The 22500-nt window shown below is 36.6% G+C and overlaps 1 protein-coding gene across 2 annotated transcripts in view; it reads left to right on the top strand.

Moving 5' to 3' along the window:
* Positions 1-22500, top strand: part of LOC138012548 (condensin-2 complex subunit G2-like) — an 81831-nt gene that overhangs the window by 15922 nt on the left and 43409 nt on the right. For both annotated transcript variants that reach the window (XM_068859352.1, XM_068859351.1), the window contains exons 6-17: positions 8096-8230; positions 9411-9505; positions 9701-9770; positions 10094-10186; positions 10752-10844; positions 15894-16019; positions 16956-17078; positions 17356-17412; positions 17864-18016; positions 19087-19218; positions 20034-20127; positions 22063-22158. In XM_068859352.1, coding sequence (XP_068715453.1) covers positions 8096-8230; positions 9411-9505; positions 9701-9770; positions 10094-10186; positions 10752-10844; positions 15894-16019; positions 16956-17078; positions 17356-17412; positions 17864-18016; positions 19087-19218; positions 20034-20127; positions 22063-22158 — 1267 coding nt within the window. The remainder of the gene's footprint in view (positions 1-8095; positions 8231-9410; positions 9506-9700; positions 9771-10093; positions 10187-10751; positions 10845-15893; positions 16020-16955; positions 17079-17355; positions 17413-17863; positions 18017-19086; positions 19219-20033; positions 20128-22062; positions 22159-22500) is intronic.

Below are 22500 nucleotides of genomic sequence, written 5' to 3' on the forward strand. Positions count from 1 at the left end.
GGCGATAGATTCAAGATTGCTCTGATATAGTGATATTGGTTTGAAATCTTTTTGACAGCTTGATAATTGATGTTTATATTTAAACCTTGAAATGACAAACGTGGGCTATTAAATTCATTGTCATAACGACTATCTGGAACATAAATTTCAATGCAACATGTATATTTTTGTGGAAAGTTGTCTCATGAGTTTAAACAAATTCCAATCCCAACTTCCATGATATAAACTTGATCCATCCGTTTTTTAAGAACGTCAATAGCAAAAGCATTTTTGCGGACACTGTGTGGCATTTGGTTAAAATCTGTTTTAAGACTGTCCACTTCAATACGAAAATCATCACTAAGCTCATCGATGGTATCAGTTGCATATTTTAGAACATTTGTTCGATTTTCATGACTGGAAATAGGTGATTGGCCTATTTTTTGATCGACATATGTATTTGTACTATCATTTTTGTCATTAGGTATTGCCATATTTACTACCTGGTTATTATTAAGATTGAGATTTCCTGTAAGTAAAGTTGAACCATCCCTTTTCAAATATAATCTGGCAACTGAATCTGCTACTGTAGAAGCAGCTTCGTTCAGTTGCTGTAAATTTACAGCATCTGAATTGGCTTTCACATTTTTTGCATTAATTATTTTATTATTGCTCATGTTGAGATTGTTATTCATTTCTTGCATTCCATCTCTTAACAAAACAGTGTTTATATTAGGCTTAGATGCTAATTCAACATTCAGTAACTCCAGATTGATAGCATCTTTGTTATTTTGTGGTCCTCCAACATAAGTTATTTTATTATCACCAATATCAAGATTTCCTATCATACTAACAGATCCATCCTTTTTTAAATAATCAGATAAATTAACACTAGCAGAAGCCTGTAAAACTTTTTGATCAACATAGGATTTATTGACTAGTGCGTTCAAACGATTATCAAACCATTATCATGCATCATCAAATTGACTGAAATACCATTGACTGAAATATTGATATGGAATAGGTCACTTTTACCATCTCTTGGGTTTGATATATCCTCAATATGATTGAAATTCACTTTTAAAGGCCCTTCCATACCACTGTTTGATGAATTGCATTTTAAATAATCAGTGAGATTCAAAGTGAAGCTTGGTGAATCACCACCATTTGCATCTGAATTATATGTGCCTGGTTTTAAATCAGTTATTTTTTATTTTCCTTATCATAATTTCCATCAGGAGTCAAACCAGGTGGTCCTCTTAAACCTGGTAAACCACGTGTGTAAGTATGACCTGTGCTATGTTCATTGAATATTCCCATTTATATATGTTTTATATAATTCCATAAAAGTTTCGTTTGATATTTTTTCTTGGTTTATCAACATACGAAAAAGAATATGGTTTTTCAGTTGCGTTTTTATATTGATCTCCTAATTCTCGTAAAATGAAATTTTGTTCATTTGAACTTGGAAATTATACATACAAAAATGTGAACAATTCAAATGAATATTCGTTGGACAAGAATAAAAGCTTTGTGATAAATAAATTACTGAGCATTTTTTATGTCTACCTTGTATAAAATAGTCAATTAATGGTTTTTGATTTCTTAATAGTATGTAGTGTGTTAAACAAAAAAAAAAAAACAAGCTGAATGTGTTGAACCTTCAGGTTATAAACAAACAAAAAATGGTAGATTTATGTTTTATTGCACTTGTGCTGAATGTGGCATTAAAAAGACTCGATTTGTTAAAAAGAATAATTTAAACTTGGTAGCCCCTCATATTTAGAGGGGCTTTATAAAAATAAATTACAACCTATCATGGATGAATTCGATAGAGCAATGCTTCCAAAAAGCATGCCTGAATATGGTTTTGCATCTAATTTAGGTAACACAGCAGCTGATCTTTTTTTAACAAAAGGCATTTAATATCTTGGTAAAAAAGCTGTTGAGATGTGACGTTATTATGGATCAGAAGCATTAAGAAATCCTGCTTTACAAAAAAAAGCTATTGACTATGCTTTGGATAAAATCAATACAGCAATTCTAAATGTCGGATCACAAGCTTTGAATCAATTGTCAACAAAAATTAGACCAAAGAAAAAATATAAAACAAACAGAAAGACCTTGATGGTGGTCCTCTAGACATTTAAAAAAATTTATCAAAGCTTGGAGAACTTCATTTGAGGACTTCAACTGTGGACCTGGTACAAAATTAGAAGAGAGATTAAATAGTGATGATACAAAATATTGTAATCCTATCAATAAATTAGATGCTATTTGTCAAGCTCATGATATAGCATACAGCAAAGCCGGAGATGATTTGTCAAAAAAGCATGAAGCAGATAAGACTAAACAAGACGCTCTATTCGACAGAAAATGAAGAAAAATCTAGTGTAGTCGAAAGATGGAATCGTACGATTAAAAACAAAATGTGGAAGCAGTTTACTATACAAGGCAATACACAATATTTAGACTTTTTGCCTGAGATATTAAAACAGTATAATAACACTAAGCATAGTTCAATAAAAATGGAACCCACAGAAGCATCTAATAAAAAGAATCAAGGTTTAGTATATTTCAATTTATATGGTGATATGGAGCAATCATCATACAAACCAAAAGAGGTGATAAGGTTAGAATCATCAAATATAAAAGAAAGACTTTTGACAAAGGTTATACAACAAATTGGACTGAAGAGAAATTCACAGTTGATAAAATACTATACAGTAATCCAATAACTTACAAAATAAAGGATCTCAATAATGAAGAGATACACAGCAGGTTTTATGAGCCTGACTTATTAAAAGCAAAGCAAGATGTATTTAGAATTGATAAAGTTATAAAAAGAGATTATAAGAAGAAACGAGCTTTGGTAAAATGGAAAGGATATAGCGATGATTTTAATTCTTGGGTTCCATCGAAGAATGTAACTGATTTATGAAAAATAAGTTGTGGTAAAAAATATATAATTTTTTTCTGTTAAAATAATATAGAAGAGTTATTTGAATTATTTGCTTGGTAAATCTGATCCTTATCATGATGATGAATTAAATGATAGATTATAATCCTAATTGTAAACACGCATTGGAACAGATTTATGAAGATGAAGAAGATGAACTAGGATTTGATTCTGAATATGAATCAGATGAAGATGATAAACCCATTACTTACACTGATAATGAAGATAGTTTATTTAAAGTATTTGACATCATTATCAGTAAAATGTCTCTGAACTCTGCAGATGTTTAAATAAGATCTTCTGTTTAAATAAGATCTTCGAACGTTTTTAAACATCTGCAGAGTTCAGAGTCTTGTAAGGCATCCTGCACACAGGATTGCTTCGAGATCCTGGACTCTGCAGCCACTAAGTACCAAGTGAAGCTTAAGGAATCCATGTATATAAAATGGGAGAAGCCCGATCTCAACCAGCAGGTGAAACACATTAACCTGACTCTCTCCCTGTAAGGAACTAAGCGTCATTCATTTAAAATTTTTGTTTTGTTCTGTTTTGATTTAACACGCAATATTGACAACGCAATGTAACGAAGTTTGTAAGATCGCGCGCGCTTTAAATTCAACGGCGATTTCAAACTATGTAACACTGAAGATGACGGATGTACCGTCCAAACATGTCTGGAAAATTAAAGAAAGTTGTTATGTTTATACGAATACCATTGATTGTTTTTTCAAAATACTTGATGTTAGTATAAATACACAGGTGATTATACAAAATCGTGCGCTCTCATTGGCTCCCTATCTCGGATTATCAGCCGATAAATCACCTCGACGGAGAAAATGGCTGCCAGTAGTCGTTTTGCCACTGTAAGTGAAGATGATTTCGCATTGAAATGGTTTTTTTTTCTCTTTTTTGAAATAATCGCCTGTGTATTTATACAAAAGCAATTATTCGCCTCAGGCTCAAAATCTATTTAAATATTATAGTATTATATAAATTAAAATGGAAAACAAAGTTCATCATAAAACTAAATATTTTACTCAAGAAGAAAAAAAAACAAGCAATAAAACAATCAAAAACAAAGTAAATGCTAAATAAATCATGGCATTATTACATTAGCAGGAAAATGGACTCGTTTAAAAAGCAAGAAACACAAAAAAATCTGAAAAACATAGAATAATTTTTTAAATTTATTTGATTTTTTTAAAATGGCTTAAAGAATATTTTCTTGTAGTATAATATAAAAAATGAATGCAAAATTTAACTCAAAAAATTTATCAAATAAAAATATAAAACAAATATTAATAAAAGATATGAATAATAATTTAAACAAAAAATCAGGTTCTGGTTTTTTAAAAGATTTATCTCAAACATTTGCAAAAAGCAAAAAAAAAATAGGATTCAAATGGTCGGATCTTCTTAAAAAAGCATCAAGAGAAAATGTTATCTTCATTATAAATAAAAACGATGAAGTTTTACTAAAGGGTTTAATTCAAATTAAAAACAGATCAAATCTTTATAAAATTCACAAAAGACAAACAAATTGAAAAATTGGTGGAAGACAAAAAAAATTGTGTTTATAACTTTGATGATGATATATTTCAAAAGGAAAACACAAGTACACCAAATTACAAAAATTATTAGTACAAAAAATGTTCAAAATAAAACATTTAATTCTTTTACAAATGAATTTAAAATAAAAATGTCAAAATCGTTAATTTAAATAATGCAAAATATCTTTATTTAATATTTCAAGATATACTTGACACAGTAAAAAAAAAGGAAAATTAAAAAATAACGATATGTTCACAATTATTGTCCATAATGAAGATCTGACAAACCCAATATCAACAAAATTTAAAAAATAGAAGATTTTGGATAAAATGAAACGGAAGATTTGGTTAATACTGTTGAATATCATAATGTTTCATTAGGATGTGTAGCACAATCACCGTACCCACTTGGGGGTGACTCAGAAACATTTCCTGATTTATTCAGTTTAACGTCTTCAATGAAGCTATATTTTTGCTGAATGCTAAGGTTATCCTTGTTGATTAGCATACAGGGTGTAAAAAGGGTAAGCGACTTTCCTTTCTTGAGAAAACAAAGGAAAAGGATAGAAAAATAGGCAAATTTTGAGTGTAACGCGTAACACAATTTTCAAATTGAAAGTCTTCAAAACCATTTTTCATAAGAGAGAACAAATTATGTGGATTAACGGACAATAACCAGTGATAACACGCAGTAAATACTACATATGAGCCAAATTAAAACAGTTCAAGTTTATTAAAACACATTAAAAAGATTCAAAATTCCGTAGTTTCCTTACTGTAACGCTGTGTTTTGGAATTCTGGCGGTAAAGTAAAAGTAAAGTAAAGTGGTGCATTTATATAGCGCCCTTATCACAACGTCTCAAAGGCGCTTTACAATGATCAATTTACCCCCAGCGGACTGGAAGCATATACAGGCGCAAATTGCAGCCGCTTCTAAGCAGTCCATGCATGCTGGTACTCATTTTACCGACCTCGGAAGGATGGAAGGCTGAGTGAACTTTAGCGGGAAAGAAGATCGCCAAGTATTCCAGTCTCGGCAGAACAGGGAATGGAACCCGGGACCTTAGGGTTGGAAGGCAGAGATCTTACCACTGCGCCAACCCCTCCGCTCTGACCGCTCGGCGGTCACTAGGTTATAGTTTGAAACAAGTCTTCAATTGATATCTGTGGCTTCAAAACCATCTCAACTAAATGCTCATACCTTGTGCTTTAACATACAGAAAATTAGTTTGAAGGATCCACTACGAATGGAGAAATCACTCCTCAAAACAGTCGCTACGCTTTTTCTGTTCCGCAATTACGCAATAATATGTTTCGAGACCACTTCTTTCAATGTTGCTCCTGCTCCAACCAAGGCGTAAGTGGGTTCCAACCAAGCATTTTCTGAATGCTCACAAGTTCCACTAGCTATTTCCACAGTTTCGTCATCGTAGCTTTCAGGGTCGCGAAAATATTAGCCTTTGACTGAGTCGCTACGTTTTTTTTGACATGCCGGGCCATATTGAACCTAGTCTTGAGTGCCAGTGAACATCACAAATCTACTTCCCAAAGAAGCCATGATTTCCATGTGCTTCACAAGGCTTGGTAACCTTTCCTCTATGGATATTATTGGGAAGTCCACAATGTCTTTTTAGGGGCAATTTTCAGGAAATTGAGAGAGACATCTGCTCTGACCTCAAATTGTAAAGTGGAGGAAAAAAGTGGAGCAGAAAGCCAGCGTTTAGGGTGTCAATAGAACTAAATGAGGGGATGCTATCCTCCATGTAGTGAAAGCTTTCTGTTTTTACTTTTTATTTGCCTCAAAATTGACTATCTGTATGAAAGACCACGCCTGCAAGGGGTCATGGATAAATCAAAAATTCAGTTTTAACGGACCAAACATTATTTTCCGAACAATTAGAAAGATATGTAACTCTGGGTGTGAAATAAGCCAAAATAAGTGATTTTCACCCCAATAAACACAATTTCACAATTTTTAGGTATGTTACAGAAATGGGTACCGTGATCATGCTACTCATCTAGATAAAAGTGAAATTACTGTTCAAAGTGTAAAAATTCGTTCTGGTTTAGGCAGATTGAATTTGTCAAAAGATACAACAGCAAGAAAAAAATGTGCTATTACAATAAAAAATAATAACAGTATTTGTTTAGCAAGACTTATTGTTACAACTTATGCAAATGTAAAACCAGAAGATTGGTCAAAATCTCAATTACATGATGGATTTAATAAATCAAGAAATTTTACAAAAACTAAGCATTAAAATTACATTTAGAAGATGGTTTTGATATAAACGATGATGGCAATAATCTTGATGATGTAAATAAATTTTCAAAACATTTTAATATAGAAATCAATATAGATTCTGAACAATTTAACGAAATAGTTTATAGAACTAATAAAGGTTGCGAAGATAAAATTTATTTACATAAAACAAGAAATCATTTTGATGTTATTAAATCAATTACTGCTTTTTATAATGTTGCTTATTATTGCCATGAATGTAAAAAAACCTTTACAAAAAGAGATATGCACAAATGTCCATCAAAATGCTTATCTTGTTTTACTTTCATCAAAGAAAAAAAACGTGATGGAAATGAAATAATTTGTCAAAAATGTATCAGAAAATTTCATGGTGAACAATGTTGTAAAAATCATCTCAAAAACAGATCAAAAGGCAAAAAAGTTGATACTGTTGGTAGTTCAGTAGAAAAATGTTTAAAATGTGAACGAATAATTACTGGCAAATACGTAACCACTCACAAATGTGGTTATAAGGATTGTATACATTGTGGAAAGTATGTTAATATAGACCATAAATGTTATATGAAAAAAATAAAAGTGAAAGGCGAATACTTCACAGTTAACAAAAATAATTCATGCAAAATTAACAAATCAATAAAAAAGAAAGATTGGTGTTTTTCATGTAGATCATTTACTGAAAAATATATTTTTTGTGACTTTGAATGTACTCAAAATACTGGAACTCATGAAGTTAACTTTGCTATAGTACAAGATTATATTGGTAATGAATACATTTATGAGAACATTGATGACTTTTGTAAAAACACCATAAATGATAAATTTAAAGGATACATATTTATTGCACATAATAGAAAAGGTTACGGTGCTCACTTTATTTTGAAATGATTTATTGACCGAGGAATTAAACCATATTGTATATACAATGGAGCTAAAATCATTTTTATGGAAATACCAAAATTAAAAATTCGTTTTATTGATGGTTTAAACTTTCTTCAGATGCCATTGAAATCGTTTCCTAAAACATTTCGTTTAAATGAAATCAAAAAAGGATATTACATTACTACTCAAGATGCTTATACCGGGGGTAGTCTTTTTCATGTTCTCCAACATAAACATTATTATTGTCAAATGATCCATACAATACAATGTACAGACTGACATTCTATACTGGTCTCCATATCCGTTCATGTATGTAAGGAGTTCAATTATAATGAACTGTGGTAACTAATGATGAGTAAGTTTATTAATTTACAAATTCAGGTGTGTAACAATTTATGATTAGTTGAAGTACAAGTACACATGAATTGAGTCCATTAAATTAAATTTGAGTTCTTTCCTTGTAGACAGCTGATGTGAAGTGTGTCTGGAGCTTACGCCAGAGTCTTTTGCTGATGGATTTTGAAGACAACTCCTCTGCATGTTTGAAGCAAGTCCTAAACCAGTGCATGATTCATCCCACGTACCTGAAGTTGGAGGAGGTTATTGAACTTGTTGTGTTAAAGTGCACCTAACCCCAAAATATTTTTTTCGCTAAAATGAATCTTTGCAACTGCTCGAAACGCATTGCGGCCATTTTTTCATTTTTCTAACAAATCCTGGCATTTTATAGGCTTCGAAAGTTCCGAAAATCCAATCATCTTTTGTTCACGACCGAGTCAGAAGGGGAGTGGGTCTATTCCTGATTTGACGTCACAAACTGATTTACATTGCATTAACTCTTTGTAAAAATGCATGCAAAGTAGATTGTGACGTCAAATCAGGAATAGACCCACTCCCCTTCTGACTCGGTCGTGAACAAAAGATGCTTGGATTTTCACAACTTTCGAAGCCTATAAAATGCCAGGATTTGTTAGAAAAATGAAAAAATGGCCGCAATGCATTTCGAACAGGTGCAAAGATTCATTTTAGCAAAAAAAATATTTTGGGGTTAGGTGCACTTTAAGTCATTAACCCATTCACACGTCAAACGCCCTAGGGTGCCCCTATTGACAAGTAAACTTGTCTGGCGTTAGACAGTGAGAGTATAACCTATTAAGTGTCACTCTCAGGGTTCAGTGGGTTAATAATTGTTATACATCATGAACAAGCTTATGACAGCAGAAATCTTTTAGTAAAGCAACTGTGGTGTTTCAAAAACTACACAAAGTCAAGAGGCACTGAAACACGGCTTTAGAACGCAACCAAAATAATAATCATTTAATTTATCATTGATCTTAAAACCTGAACTTACATGTACATATAGTTACATGGGAGGAGTTCCTGATTGACAGGTGTTAGAAATTTAAAGACTACACCACCAAACCCCTTGCACAGAGGAACACTGTACCATCTTTGGACAAGAAACCTTACAATAAGCAATTCCTTGTACATGTAGCATCTGGATGAGAAAATGCCTGGGCTATGTACGTAAGAATTATAAGGTACTGCAGTTTCACAATAGCCGTAAAAATATAGCCAAACCACAGTAGGTTCGTATTGCATTCAAACCCAATGTCTTCCAAAGTATGCAAATAGCTAATTGTGTGGAAAAAGAATGTAAGTGCACAGAAATTTCACACCAATGCTGAATCAGTCTTGATCCCCTCCTCTTAAGCATCTAGCTTGGCTGCTTACAGATTATTTTGCATAACCAATGACTCTTGTTTATTGTTATCAAAGGGAAGACGTTTTCTAAGCTATTTGTTTGGCTTAAACCCTGACCTGTCCAAGGAGTTTCACAAGACAATCAAAAATCAGATCCCATCTTGTGCTGTGTAAGTTGCATTTTGACAACAGTGTACAATGTTACACTCGTCTAGAATCTGCAATACACTGTATGCATGTATGTTACATTACCAAATGTGTACGAGGGAGAAGTAATATCATTGTACAGCATGCTCTCATTGTGTCATGACAACGTGATAATGATGATGATTATATTGAAATAAACATGCTGTCCATTTTTGCAGGAATTCCCTTTATCTGTATGGTGAGGTGTACTTCCGTGCTTGGAGAGTTGCTTCTGGAGTGTACTTAAAGGTTTTTTTTTTTCTGAATCACAATAAGAGTAAAATGTTGCATTATAATCCACTCTATCATCAACCTGATGCTCAGCAGATTGTTACACCATTGCGCTATAACTTGATCTGATGGAGCAACTAAGTGTTACAAAGAGTATTTTGTGCAGTAGTTACACGAATGTGAAAACATGTAAGGCTTTATTATATTTTGGTCAGATTATTCTCTTCATTAGCTACAGAGCTTTGAAATAGGGGATTCATTTATATGTATATGATATATAACAGTTGTATGTAATACATATCTTTAGCAAGCAAGAAGGCAAGCTTTTGTTTCTTATAAAGGTGCTGGAAGAAAACTGCATTCAGGACCTGATGTATTGCGCTGTGCATGCTCAACGCACAGGAACTCAATCCATGGCATCCAGACTTCGAAAGGTTTGCTATTGCTGTTCATAATTCTGTCATATTTATTAGGTTTTCAAACTGGCACATTGTGTTTCTAGCATTCTTATTGGTTGTTTAAATCATAGTTATCAGACGTTTTACAATATGATCACATCAAGTATTGATGAAAAATGTTCAAGTATCCAAGCATTCAGAAGTATTGAAATTTAAGCAATTTATCATTTTATTGATGTTGGTGCTACTGTACATGCCATGTCATGGCTAGTTACATCGTCAGCATGAATTCATTTTAAATGAACCGGAAATTTTTACAAAAATGTTGAAACCAACTGTGTCTTTACAGTTGAGATCTACTTATTGAGAGAAGATTAAGACCACATTTGTATACATGTACCTAGCAGTCTACTGGATTGCTGTCACTTTTTGTACCTGTACATGTACTTTGTTCTTGGCCCGTTCCTGTATGTGGCAAATTATAGAGCCACATGTATGATATCATTTGACATTCGTTTTTAAAGCCCTTTGTATTGATAAGAGATAAAAGGCTGAAATTAAAAATACCGATTCACCTAATAAGTCTTCACTTTATTGGCAGGTTTTGGAGTACTTTAATAAGCAAAAAAGGCAGAGGGGGGTAGATGAAGCCCTCCTTCGACTGTATCAGCCAATCATATGGAGAGCTTTTAAGGTACACTGTAGTAGGTGTTTACGGTAACTTTCAATTGACAGCATAAATTTGTGGCAACAAATGCATTTTGTAGCTGTGGCCAAAAGTGCCTGGGACTAATAATAAAATAGGAAGGGCCATTTATAGTAAGTGCATGTTTTCAGCCAATATCGTAAGTTCTTTTGTTTTTCCAATTCAAAGGTGTAGCAAGCAGTATTTTTTGCAAAGCTTATCTTCTTGAAAATGAAGCACAATTCAGAGAAAAATAGAACAGAACAATGTTCTTAATTAAGGTCATTTCCAGGCAACTTGCAAAATTTCACCTAGTTTTGAGCAAAACTGAAAATCGGCAGGAAAAAGTCACTATGTTTATGACGAAAGAGTGACTGAGGTGGTCCTTGCACTTATCTGGACAATTTAAGCAATCATGCCACTTTTAGACACCTGAAAAATTCAGACAGCTTCAGCAGGATTCAAACCCATGTCCACTGCAATGCTTGTGTAATGCTCTACGAACTGAGCTTTGAAGCAACTCATTTGGGAGTAGGTCATTTTGTTGGGCCCATGTTTATGTGAGTTCTTGAATACCTGATAAGGAAGACCAGGCTGTGATGAGACTGTTTTGTCATTTCACGTGATGAAGAATAGGCCCAGTTTTTAAGAGGCTACTCCAGTGAACTGACATGTGCTGTATGTTGGGCCTCTTGTTCATTGCCATTTTTGGGCATGCCTATATGTATCGAACCTGTGTATAAAAGCTTTGAGTGTTGAGGCACCAAATTTGCGTTCAGTTATTGTGTTCAATAAGTGTGTGTTTCCTGGTGCTTACAATGTAAGTAATAATAATTTGTTAAGTACCAAACTATTTGATCTCGTGACGAGAACTGGATTTCAAGAACCTAACCCTAACCCTAAAACCATGAGAGTGTCATTACTAAAATGAGGGTGAGGTCAAGGGCGAGGGTTAGGGGTAGAGTTAGCCTAACCTACAATTGTAGACCTAGGTTAGACCTACATGTACATAGAGTAACCTAGACCTAGGTTAGGCTAACCTTAACCTCACCCTCACCCTCATTTTAGCAACACCACCATGGGAGAAATTGGTCAGCTAAGAGAATTTGACCAAGCGAAATAGTTGTTTGAAAGGTTACATGTAAATCCAGCTCCTTGAGTGCAGTCTTGCTAAGGGAAATTGGACCGGAGACTCGTGACCTTCTGAGAGATCTTTTGACTCTGGACAAGCCAGTTGCTAAGTCATACAGGAATTTGTGGAAATTCTCAACAGTCATCTCCATCCAAAACCTCTTATGACCGCTGAGCAGTTTAATTTTCATAATAATATAATTGTTTTTGGAATGACTCCAGATCTTGGGCAGATTTTGCTGCACCACTGAAGAATCTCACAGCTCACTGTGGATTGCTAGAAAACTTCTGGGCGAGAAAACCTTGGATTTGTCAGAGCACTGGAGATTGCACAATCCAAGGAAATGGCCAAAAAGAACTCCTCGAGACTCAAGGACTTAGGATGTTTTGGGGATGCTTGGGAAAAAAGCTCATAAACCCAGGAAATTTACCAAGGATAAGGGAGAGAAGTCTAAAACTGCATGTCATCGTTGTGGGAACACTGAACATGGCCGCTATGAATGTAAATATGAGAAATATTGCTGTGATGCATGTGGTAAATTGGATCATCTGAAAAAGGTTTGCCAATCCAAGGAGTCTAAGGATGTCAGGTACATCAAGACTGCTGGTAACTGTGATATGGTGCTTGATTCCTTAGGATCTTTACAAACTGTGAGCAGGATTCCCAAGCCACTATTGTAACTATGATAGTAGAAGGCAAGGAATTGGTATTGGGATAGGACATAGGAGCATCCGAGACAGTCATGCCCAAGAAAATGTTTAAGGAGAAAATGGGTCATCTGAGGCTGAGGCCAGCGTGCACCTCCCTAAAACCGGAGTACTAAGTACTGCGTTAACTTTATGTGGAGAAACTGAGGTGCATGTATCACAGCCAGAGTGCTAAGTTACCTCTAATTGTTGCTGAGGTTGATGGAAAGCCTGCTATTACTGCTCGTAACTGGCCGAGTGTTGTTAAGGTGAACTGGTCCAAGGATCTTTTTAATGTTTCTTCTCTTGATTTAGTAAACTGACTGCTAGGTATAAGTGTGTTTTTGGTCCTGGCCTGGGAAAAATCAAGGAGTTCGAAGCCAGGCTGTGTTTTCACTCGGAGACTAACCCTAAGTTTCATAAGGCCAGACCTGTGCCTTACTCCTTAAGACCTGCAGGGTTAAATCCCCTAGAGAAGGAGGCGGTTATGTGTTCAAGGTGTCATGCATTGCGTGGGCTGCCCCAGTTTGGGTCGTGTCCTAGCCAAGTGGCAGTATACGTCTATTTTGGGAAGTGAATTAAGTGTTGAATGCTGACAAATACCGCGTACCAAATCCCCGAGACTTGCTAAGTGCTCTGGTAGGAGGAACAGATTTACAAAGTTGAATATCATTATGCATATCAGCAGTTGTTACCGTCCTCAAGTGTACTGACAGTGTTGTGTTACATCAACAACAATTGATTACTGGACGAAATGACCAGGACACACCTTCCCAAAGCAGGTTGTTGAGTGGTCATGGCAGTGTCGAAAGATTAGACAGAAATTGTCCATAGTACTGAAGCACTCCAAGGAAGGGCTGCAGCTCTGTAACATTTGTAGATGATGGGGCTTTAACAATGGCTCTCAGCTTCTGGACCCCCTCAGCATCAATCACATGACCAAGAAACTGGGCCTTCTCCTGCAGGAAACTACACTTGGATAAGTTAAGTTGAACTCGATAACATTCAAGCCTACTCACCACCGCCTCGGACCGATTTGGGTGCTCCTGGTCATGGCAGCCAGAGTGCCAAAAGGTTTTGGAGTCTGCAAAGGAACTGCTGCAATGTTTGAAGGTTCTTGCTGACCCTGATGTGATGCCTCTTCGTATAGTGTTGGAGTTGTGTTATCACATTTGATGCCAGGTGGCAGGGATTTCAATAAAAGCTGGTTTCTACCACTGCCTATAGAGCCTGTAGAAACTCGTTATTATGTCCTGTAATTTTGGAAGAGAACATGGTTTGATTGACAGATGACTGATTCGTTTTGATAGAGTTTTGTCGCAGTGAACATTTTTGCTTCGGCTTGAGTGTGTTTTTTTGGTCGTTTTGGAACAAAGAGTCGATCAAAACTATCTTGAAGATTTGTTTGTTTGTTATTTAACAGAGCCTCGTGCCACTGAGCGTTTAGCCAACGATTAGGCTGCACGGTGATCACAGCCACTTATGGAAAATGGTTTTTAAAGCCCTGGTGTGGTAAAGAGAAGTACCTTTACGGAAGGAAGTTTTACCTTAGAAACTGACCATAAGCCAATCTTGACCATTGTGGGTCCTAAGCCATCAGTGTCAACCCTGGCTTCCGCACAGCTGCAGAGATGGGCTTTGATTCTGCAAAGGTGGTTTCTGCAAAACAACAGAACATATCAATGCAGATGGGTTATCGAGACTCCCAGCTGACAAGGCTAGCACCAAGGTTTTCCATTTCACTTACATGTATGTGAATGATCTCCCAGTAACAGCTAGTGATATTGATAGTGCAACAAAGAAGGATCCAGTATTGAGCAAGGTGTTACAATTATTGGTTAAATTTGGTTGGCCACAACAAGTACAGGGGGATTCCCCAAGCCCCTACTTTACCTGTTGAGGTGTCTTGAACTTTCTAGGGAACAGGATTGTGTTCTCTGGGGGTTTCCAGTTGTGATCCCCAAGGCATTACAAGACAGGATCCTTGAAGACCTGTTACATGTGGTGGCTCTGTCTCAACAAGGCAATTGAGTCTGTGGTGCGAAATTGTACAGCATGTCAGTCTACTCCGAAACAGCCTGTTACTTCACGCCTGGTTACATGAAAGTGGCCTGTCGGAGTTTGGCAACGATTGCACATGGATTGTGGACTTTCTTGTGGTGGCAGATGCCCATTTGAAGTGGCCAGATGGATTCTCTACAGGATCTTCTACCACCCATAAAATTACTGAGGTTTACTGAAAGTTTTTGTTCTTGGCATATGGTCTTCAGGAGGAAATTGTATTCCTGGCTATCACCATGCATCAAATGGGAGGGCAGAGAGATACGTTCAGACACTGAAACAAACCTTGCAGACGACTACTGTAAGATTAAACGAGGAAATCACTTCAGCAGTGGTTATCTACAGCTGCAGTTTTCTGTTCTACACTGTCACTAATCCTACCGCCCTGAGTTGTTCCTTAAGAGGAAACCATGCACCTGACTTTCCCATCTTCAACCAAAGCTGGCTCAGCATAGTTTGCCTTTCTTCACTTTCACTAATTCTACCTCCCTCCTACCAGGGAACGTCAGACTAAGGTAAAGAAGTGGCATGACAGTGGCTGCTCCAAGACTCGTGAATTTCTTCCAGGCGATCAGGTACTTGTGCACAACTTCAGAGGAAACGATAAGTGGCAGGGTGTTACAGTGATTTTGCGGATAGGTTGCTTGGCATACAAAGTACGAGTGCAGGAACGCATTCGCCATGTGCACATAGTTCTGCTACTACATGCAAGTCCCAAGCAAGAAGTGATACCTGTCTTACCCAACCTTAGGGGTAACCCTTTCCAAGTTGCCTGAACCGTAACCACCTACTAGACCTTCAGACCCAGGCTCCGCTCCTGTTACTGAGCTGTCCTTACCTGCAGTTACTATTAGCTCATCAGAGACACCCAGACGGTACCCAAATGTGTTTGCCTAAGTTGGTAAAAGGCCTCTGCTTGTAATGAGTGGAACTTAGTGGAACTTAGTGGAACTGTTTATTTAAGTTGAAAAATTTATAGGAAAAGGGAGATGTTGTATGTTTAGCTTTGAATTGAGTGTTGCTCAAGGTATTAAATGTGTGTTCAGTTATTGTGTTCAATGTGTGTATGGGTTCTTGGTGCTGAAGTAATTATTAACAATGAGCTATGCTAAAATTGTGCCTGATTGAAGGTAAGAGCTGGAATCTCAGAGTTTCATTATCATCCTGCTTTATCTCTAGGTTCCAAATCCAATGGTAAGAGCAAATGCGGCAGCTCTGTTGACAGATGTGTTTCCACTTCAAAATCCAGATGCGGGAAATGAACAGATTGATGCTCTGCTGCAGAAGCAGTTTGACATTCTGAAAGTAAGGGCACAAACAAAGTTCATTGTGTTGTTATTTACTTTTTACCAGCCAAATAGCCCGCATGGCAGAGGCATGCTTCATTTTCCTCCCTAACAAGAAGGAAAGGATACCTTTGCACAGACCTTCACAACTTTGATGAATAGTAACTCTTAATTTGTTAAAGTCCGCTATAACCAGTTTGAATTTAATGCTTGCCTGATGGCAGAAGAGTAGAGGTGACGTTGCATGGATGTTGTGTCATGCATGCATGACAGAACATTGGGAACGTGAGGTTACCTTCTTGCTAGAGAGTGATAGAGAGGGAAATCAGAGAAACCTCTGCACAGTGTTCAATCAGACTTTGTGCAGGGCTGATGTTTGAAGGATTAGTCTTCCACTGAAGGGTTTCATAGAGAAATAAAACTTTTTTCTTATGAATCGGTGTGTAAATCCGTTCAGCTTAGTTAACCTTTTCACACCACATTGTATATAGTTCAAGTTTTCAAAATATCTGACTGCTGAAGTATTGTGATAAAAACAGGGAAATGTTTAATGGTTTATTGTTGAGGCCTGGTGGTCAGAAGAGAATCTGTTTCGCTAACCACCAAAGTTTGGGTGGGCAAGTACAGTTCAATGTGATCTTGAAAGGAATGATTATTTCTGTTATGGAACCATCTACATGTACATGTATGGAAGTCGCGAAGAAGTGAAAATAAAAGTTGAGGCTTGAATGGGACTTGGACTTTATTTTACATCTGTAGATCAACTGTGAAAAAAATAACTTTATTCTTTAAAGCATTGCATTGATACTTAGCTTCTTCATTTACCCAGGTACATAAACTTAAAGCTTATTATTCCTTTTGATAGCCCTTCTGTTTAGGGTCATTTAGCCCAACGGGAAGTTTATTGTTCTCAGAAATGGCATTTTTTATGTGACATGTGTTCATTATATTTCAGGATCTGCTTGAGGACCCATGCCCTACTGTCAGGGCCACTGCAATTCATGGTGTTTGTCGTATCACAAGTGTTTTCTGGGAATTAATTCCTGCACACATCATTAAGATGTTCCTTTCAACACTGGTGAGAGAATTTTCCCCGCATAGGCAAAAATGTGCAGGTGCAGGTTTATGCCAAAATGACTAAACTCCATGCAAGCTACATGTAGTTCCACTTTCACAAAGTTATGAACCTTTAACCACCAAAACAAGCAAAAAAGAATTCCAAGTAGACATTTCGAAATAAACTTTTTTCTGTGGGGAGCTTCAAGTAGTGCATTGAGAAGAAGCTGTTGGCATCGTGCGAATTTTTTTTCATTTCAGTACAAAATTCATATACAGGTATTTACCATTTTCAACAGATCACTGACCTGGCTTTTGACATGTCTTCTAGTGCTGTTAGAGTGGCTGTTTTTCAGGTGTGCTGTTTGAAGTATTAAAATAAATTCTATTTTCAAGTTTTTATTTTATTTTCTCCAACTTGTTTCTGGGTTCTTATTTATCATGAAAAATCTAGAAAGCTGTGGAGTCAAAGGAATTCAATCTTTTCCTTTTCCAGTAAATCATTTTTGTCAGGTGGGTTTTAAGTGTGAAAACTTGATCCCATTCATAACCTGAAATTAATGTAAAATTGTCTTGAGGGAAAACGTTGTTTTCAACTACATGTATTTTAGAAAGCAATCATTGCTCTTTGTCGATTCAATTTCTCCAAAAAGGCGAAGTATGGCTGTCATACTTTAAAAAGTTGTCAAAATTCGATCAATGGCTTTTGAATGCAAAAGATTACCTTACATTCTTTATTGTCTATATACACTGTACACTGTACTAACTTGATTAAAGTTAATTATCATTGTTCCATTTTGCTTGAAGGGTTTAAAAGTCTTGCTGGACAATCGCCTCAGTCACCCTCTTCTCAAGACACTGTTTGTTCATCTGCAAGACTTTGTGCATGATTCATCAGAGAAAGTGCGAATTGCATTTCTAGATGTTCTTATTTTTGTCAAAGGCCTGAAAGCAATAAAGGTCAGTTAAAGGACATTGTTTTGTTTTTGTACGTTTACATTTTAAAGATAGGAAAGACTGACTTCTTATAACTGAGGCGACAAGGACACTTAAATAATAACTATTATTCATACCGTAGAATTCCGAAGTAACAGCCCCCGTTACTTTTGGATTTAACAGGGGTAAGGGGCTGTTACTTTCAGATAGTTAAAAAAAACGGTTTGTAATTCAGTAGTGCTCTATCAAAAAGGACACGTGACGTGAGATCAAAAGTTCATTATAATTTATTTAGTTGTTCAGATTACTCTCTGGTTACGCAACCAGACAAAACCAGGCTGTAACAATTTTAATAAGTTTTTTGCCTGACAACGTGCAACGGAGATGGGTTTCCGACATGTATTTTTCGTATTGATACTCGCAGGTGTAAATGACTTAAGTCAGTAGTGAATGCGTTCGTAATGTGTATATCGTAATATGTAAGTTAGTGTTCGTAAATTTTTCAGTAGGATTAAGTTAAGTTAATAATAAACGAAGGATCCCAAAGGTTTCTGGCTTTGCTGAGGCCACCCAGGATGTTCCATCCACATTACACATTACGCTTACAACATGGTAATTCGTTTTTAGTTCAGGAAAACTGAGACAGTATTTTCTGTATACCTTACGATACCGTATTAGAGTTTTCCCACGTTCCAGTTGCTGCATTCCAGGAGACAATTGTTTGATATTCCGCTGTAGTTTTCTTAATCAATCGATCCTCAACTACGCTGGTACATGAAAGACAATACAGATCAATGCAATGTACATGTTATTGCTTTAAATGACATTGTTGAAGGGGACGTTACTTTCGGGATTCAACGGAAGCGTCAAAAATTAACGTTACTTTTGGGGAGCTGTTAGTTAGTTTCAGAATTCTACGGTAGTCATTTCATCGTATTTCATCATTTCATCACTTAAATTTCCTATTAAGTGAACTTCAATACAATAAATTTTACTAGTTCAAGACCAACCTTCCTGACACATTCATACCATAAGGACTTGTCAGCCTTGTCTTTCTTTAACACCTCAGCGTTTCCTCCTTTTCCTGTTGACAGTTTTGGGACATAGTACCACTTGAACAGTTACTTTGTCAGCTGGAGGTTGAACAATCTGCATCAGTAATCAGAAGACTTGTGAAGCTGCTTGTGAATTCATTTCATCCAACAGGGAAAGGCCCTGATGTCCAGGTGAAAATTGCACCCCTCCTTCTCCTTCCCACATCTTAAGGAATAATGTTAGCACCAGGATTCCACTATTTTAACAGCATTTGGGTTTGGTTGAAAAAAAAAAACAAGACAATAGCCTGGGACTGTAGGTTTTCCATACGACAGTTAACTTGGCCTTTAAATCCTGTTAACTCCCCATAGCTTCACATTTCACAAGACTGGCTGCCATATTAGTTCCATATAATGCTCTTACTATCCCATATCTCCCCCACTTATGGGCCAGATATGGGCCATAAGTTGCCATATCAAACCCATACTTTCACTTTGATATGGGCATGACAATTTGCATGGGTGTGTTAACGTCAGTTCTTGTCCAGTCCATGATGTAGAAAAATTTTAAGCCATCCTGTCAGATTTACATGTAAGTTAAACCAATTAGATTCAGAAGACTTCTGTAACCATGCACTATGTAAGGTTCAACTAAATGTAGTATTCAGCTGAAATCATGGACTTGAAGCACAGTGGAGCTGCATCCTACATGTATAACACGCATTTGAAACAAATACTTTGATGACAGCTCTGTATAAATGGATGGTAATGCTGAACGGTAATCAAAATTTCAAATGCAGAATGTGAAAAAGCAAGGTTCATTTACTGTATGTATGCTAGTTGAAAAAATATGTATCACCAAATTAAAGTGAGCACGTTTTTTTCAGTAGAACACCTAAAAGAGCTTTACCTACTTAGCCAACCAAACATGAGTGACTGCTATAAAACAGAAATCGTTGCCTTGAAAGTTAATATTTTACTTCAACTTTTCTTAAATTTTCTTACAGATTTCTCGCTGTTCAGCTCTTTGGAAATCCAATCCTGTTGCAGCCAGAAAGTTCTACCAATATGTTCATCTGCACTCAACAGTCTCAGCGACAGGTTGATTTCATCATTTATTCACCATTTGGCCACTCCAAAAATGCTATAATATTCACCATTCTTGTTTAGTAAGCTTTGCATTAATTATTTTAATAGTTTCACAAATTAGGATTTCCTTTTTCATTTACACATGGGGAATGTGAATCTGCACTGTTGTTATCTCTTGATTTCCATATGTCTGTCGTCGAATATGAATAAATAATGTGCTTACCTTTCCAAGCAAATTCACGATGCCATACTCATCAACTGTATCCATACATGTACCTCATGGCCATCACATAGAAATCATTTCTCATCACTGTTAAGTTGCTCAATCTTTTCAATATCAATCAATCTCACATTGATACTGCAAACCCCACTGATAAAGGAAAAGGGTTGAGGAGATGAGGAAAGTGGACTGTGCTCTGGACGGAAGTGGTGGATCTATTGCATAGGAGGTATCAGGTTGTCAAGAAGGGGACAGTTGCTTTGAGTTCGTTGATGAAGAGGAAGATCGACACCGGAAGCACAAAAATTTGATGGTTGTAGTCAATGGTGTGAAGGTTAGACAGAACACCTGGTTCAAGTCAAAATTAGAATAACCAAAGTCAGATGTACAAGGAGTTGGCAAGGGGGATTGGGTGGGCAAGGAATGGTCATCTCTGTTATGGAACCATCTGCATGTATAGCAGTCACAAAGAATAAAAGTTGATGCTTGAATGGGAATTGGATTTTGGTTGGTTGGACGAGGCAAGGGACAGGATCCCTGGGTATTATGGAGAAACAAGAGGAAGTAATGATTAGTGTCAAGGGTTTGCAAAATTAAATTGGGAAGACGCCAAATTGGTAAGAGGGTTTGGTGTAAGAGGTTTAAGTTATTATGTTGGTCGATTTCAGAGAGTTTGCAGGGTTGTTTGGACAGTTGGGAAGTGCCGGACCAAATGGTTAAGGGGAGGATGGTGTTGATAAAGAAGAATTATGCCAAAGGAACAGTGACTAGCAACTACAGACCAACTGCATGTTTGCCATTGATGTGGAGCTGCTCACTGGAACCTTGGCAGTGACGCTGTATGGACAAGGTGTAGGCAGAGATGTAGGGGTATGACGAATCAGCTGTTGATAGACAAGACAGTGATGGGGAGGCTCAGGCGAAGAAAATTTGTTTGGCGATGGCGTGAATAGATTATTGCAATGCCTATGATATGGTACTGCATTCACTGATTGTTGACATGTTGGAAATGGTGAAGGCGGCTGACAATGTGAAGGATTTGTTTTGTAGTGGCATGAGTAATTGAAAAACCGTGTTAACGTCATATGGGCTTAGTGTTGGGTGAAGTGGATTATTTCAGGGGGACTGCTTGTCTCCACTGTTATTTGTTCTCTCAATGATCCCTCTCGCCGTGTTTTTGAGAAAGGAGAACATTGGATACAAGATTGGAAAGGATCAGACGTTGATCAGCCATTTGTTGTTTATGGGCGATTTGAAGCTTGAGAGTTTGATCAGTCTGTTTAGGGTTCAGGCTTCCACAGTCATTGAGACCACCTTAATCCTCCAGAAGATGCTTGCTCTCTAAACCCCAGGTCCATGACCGAGGCTAAGCAGTGTTTGACCTGCAGAGTTAGAGCACCATCTCCATGCAGTTTGTTTTGTTCACACAAGGTGAAATACCAGTATCATCACGATAATACCAATTTATTTACTTATATAATTTTTAGATTAGTACCTGTCTGTTTATCTATTTCATAGCCTTTTTCATATTACCAGTTGCACAGCCTGCTTCGTTTACACGGTACACGTAGCTGTGCTATATGCTGGTTGTGCATTCCTCTTATTTCTTTCAATTAATTGAAATAAATGATTCAATAAATGGATTTTCTTTTAAAACGTAGGCATTTTTCTTTCATTTTGTCAAAGCTGGATCTTTTGTGAAGTAATATCTTTATCTCATTCTTTAGGCAAATTTATGTTGTGTCTTTGCCAATGTTTGGTGAAGTTTACAAAGAACCAAGGTGATGAAAGCAGCCTGTCTCTTGGGGCTGATAGCAACCCAGGTTTGTTTACAAAATCGGTTTTTAATTGCTGTATTCTATTTAAACTACCTTTTACATGTATTTTTACATGTAATTCGGAAAACCAAGACTAAAGTACAGTAAGTCATCTTGTCAATCACAGTCAGCGCGGACATTTGATGCTTCGATCCAGATGCTGAAGGTACTTCTGTTTGGACTAGCAAAATATCAACTTGGCCGTTTCCAGCAAGTTGAGTATGCTGCATCTAGAGTAGGGCAAGAAATTGCAGAGTGTCTGGGGCTGTACGGTTTGGAAAGGTTCATAGTAGAAATATGTGTATCTCATTCTCTTGCTCCTTGAGTCAAGCAATAAGCATCGTATGC

Source organism: Montipora foliosa, chromosome 8, assembly GCF_036669935.1.
Source record: "Montipora foliosa isolate CH-2021 chromosome 8, ASM3666993v2, whole genome shotgun sequence".
Lineage (NCBI taxonomy): Eukaryota > Metazoa > Cnidaria > Anthozoa > Scleractinia > Acroporidae > Montipora > Montipora foliosa.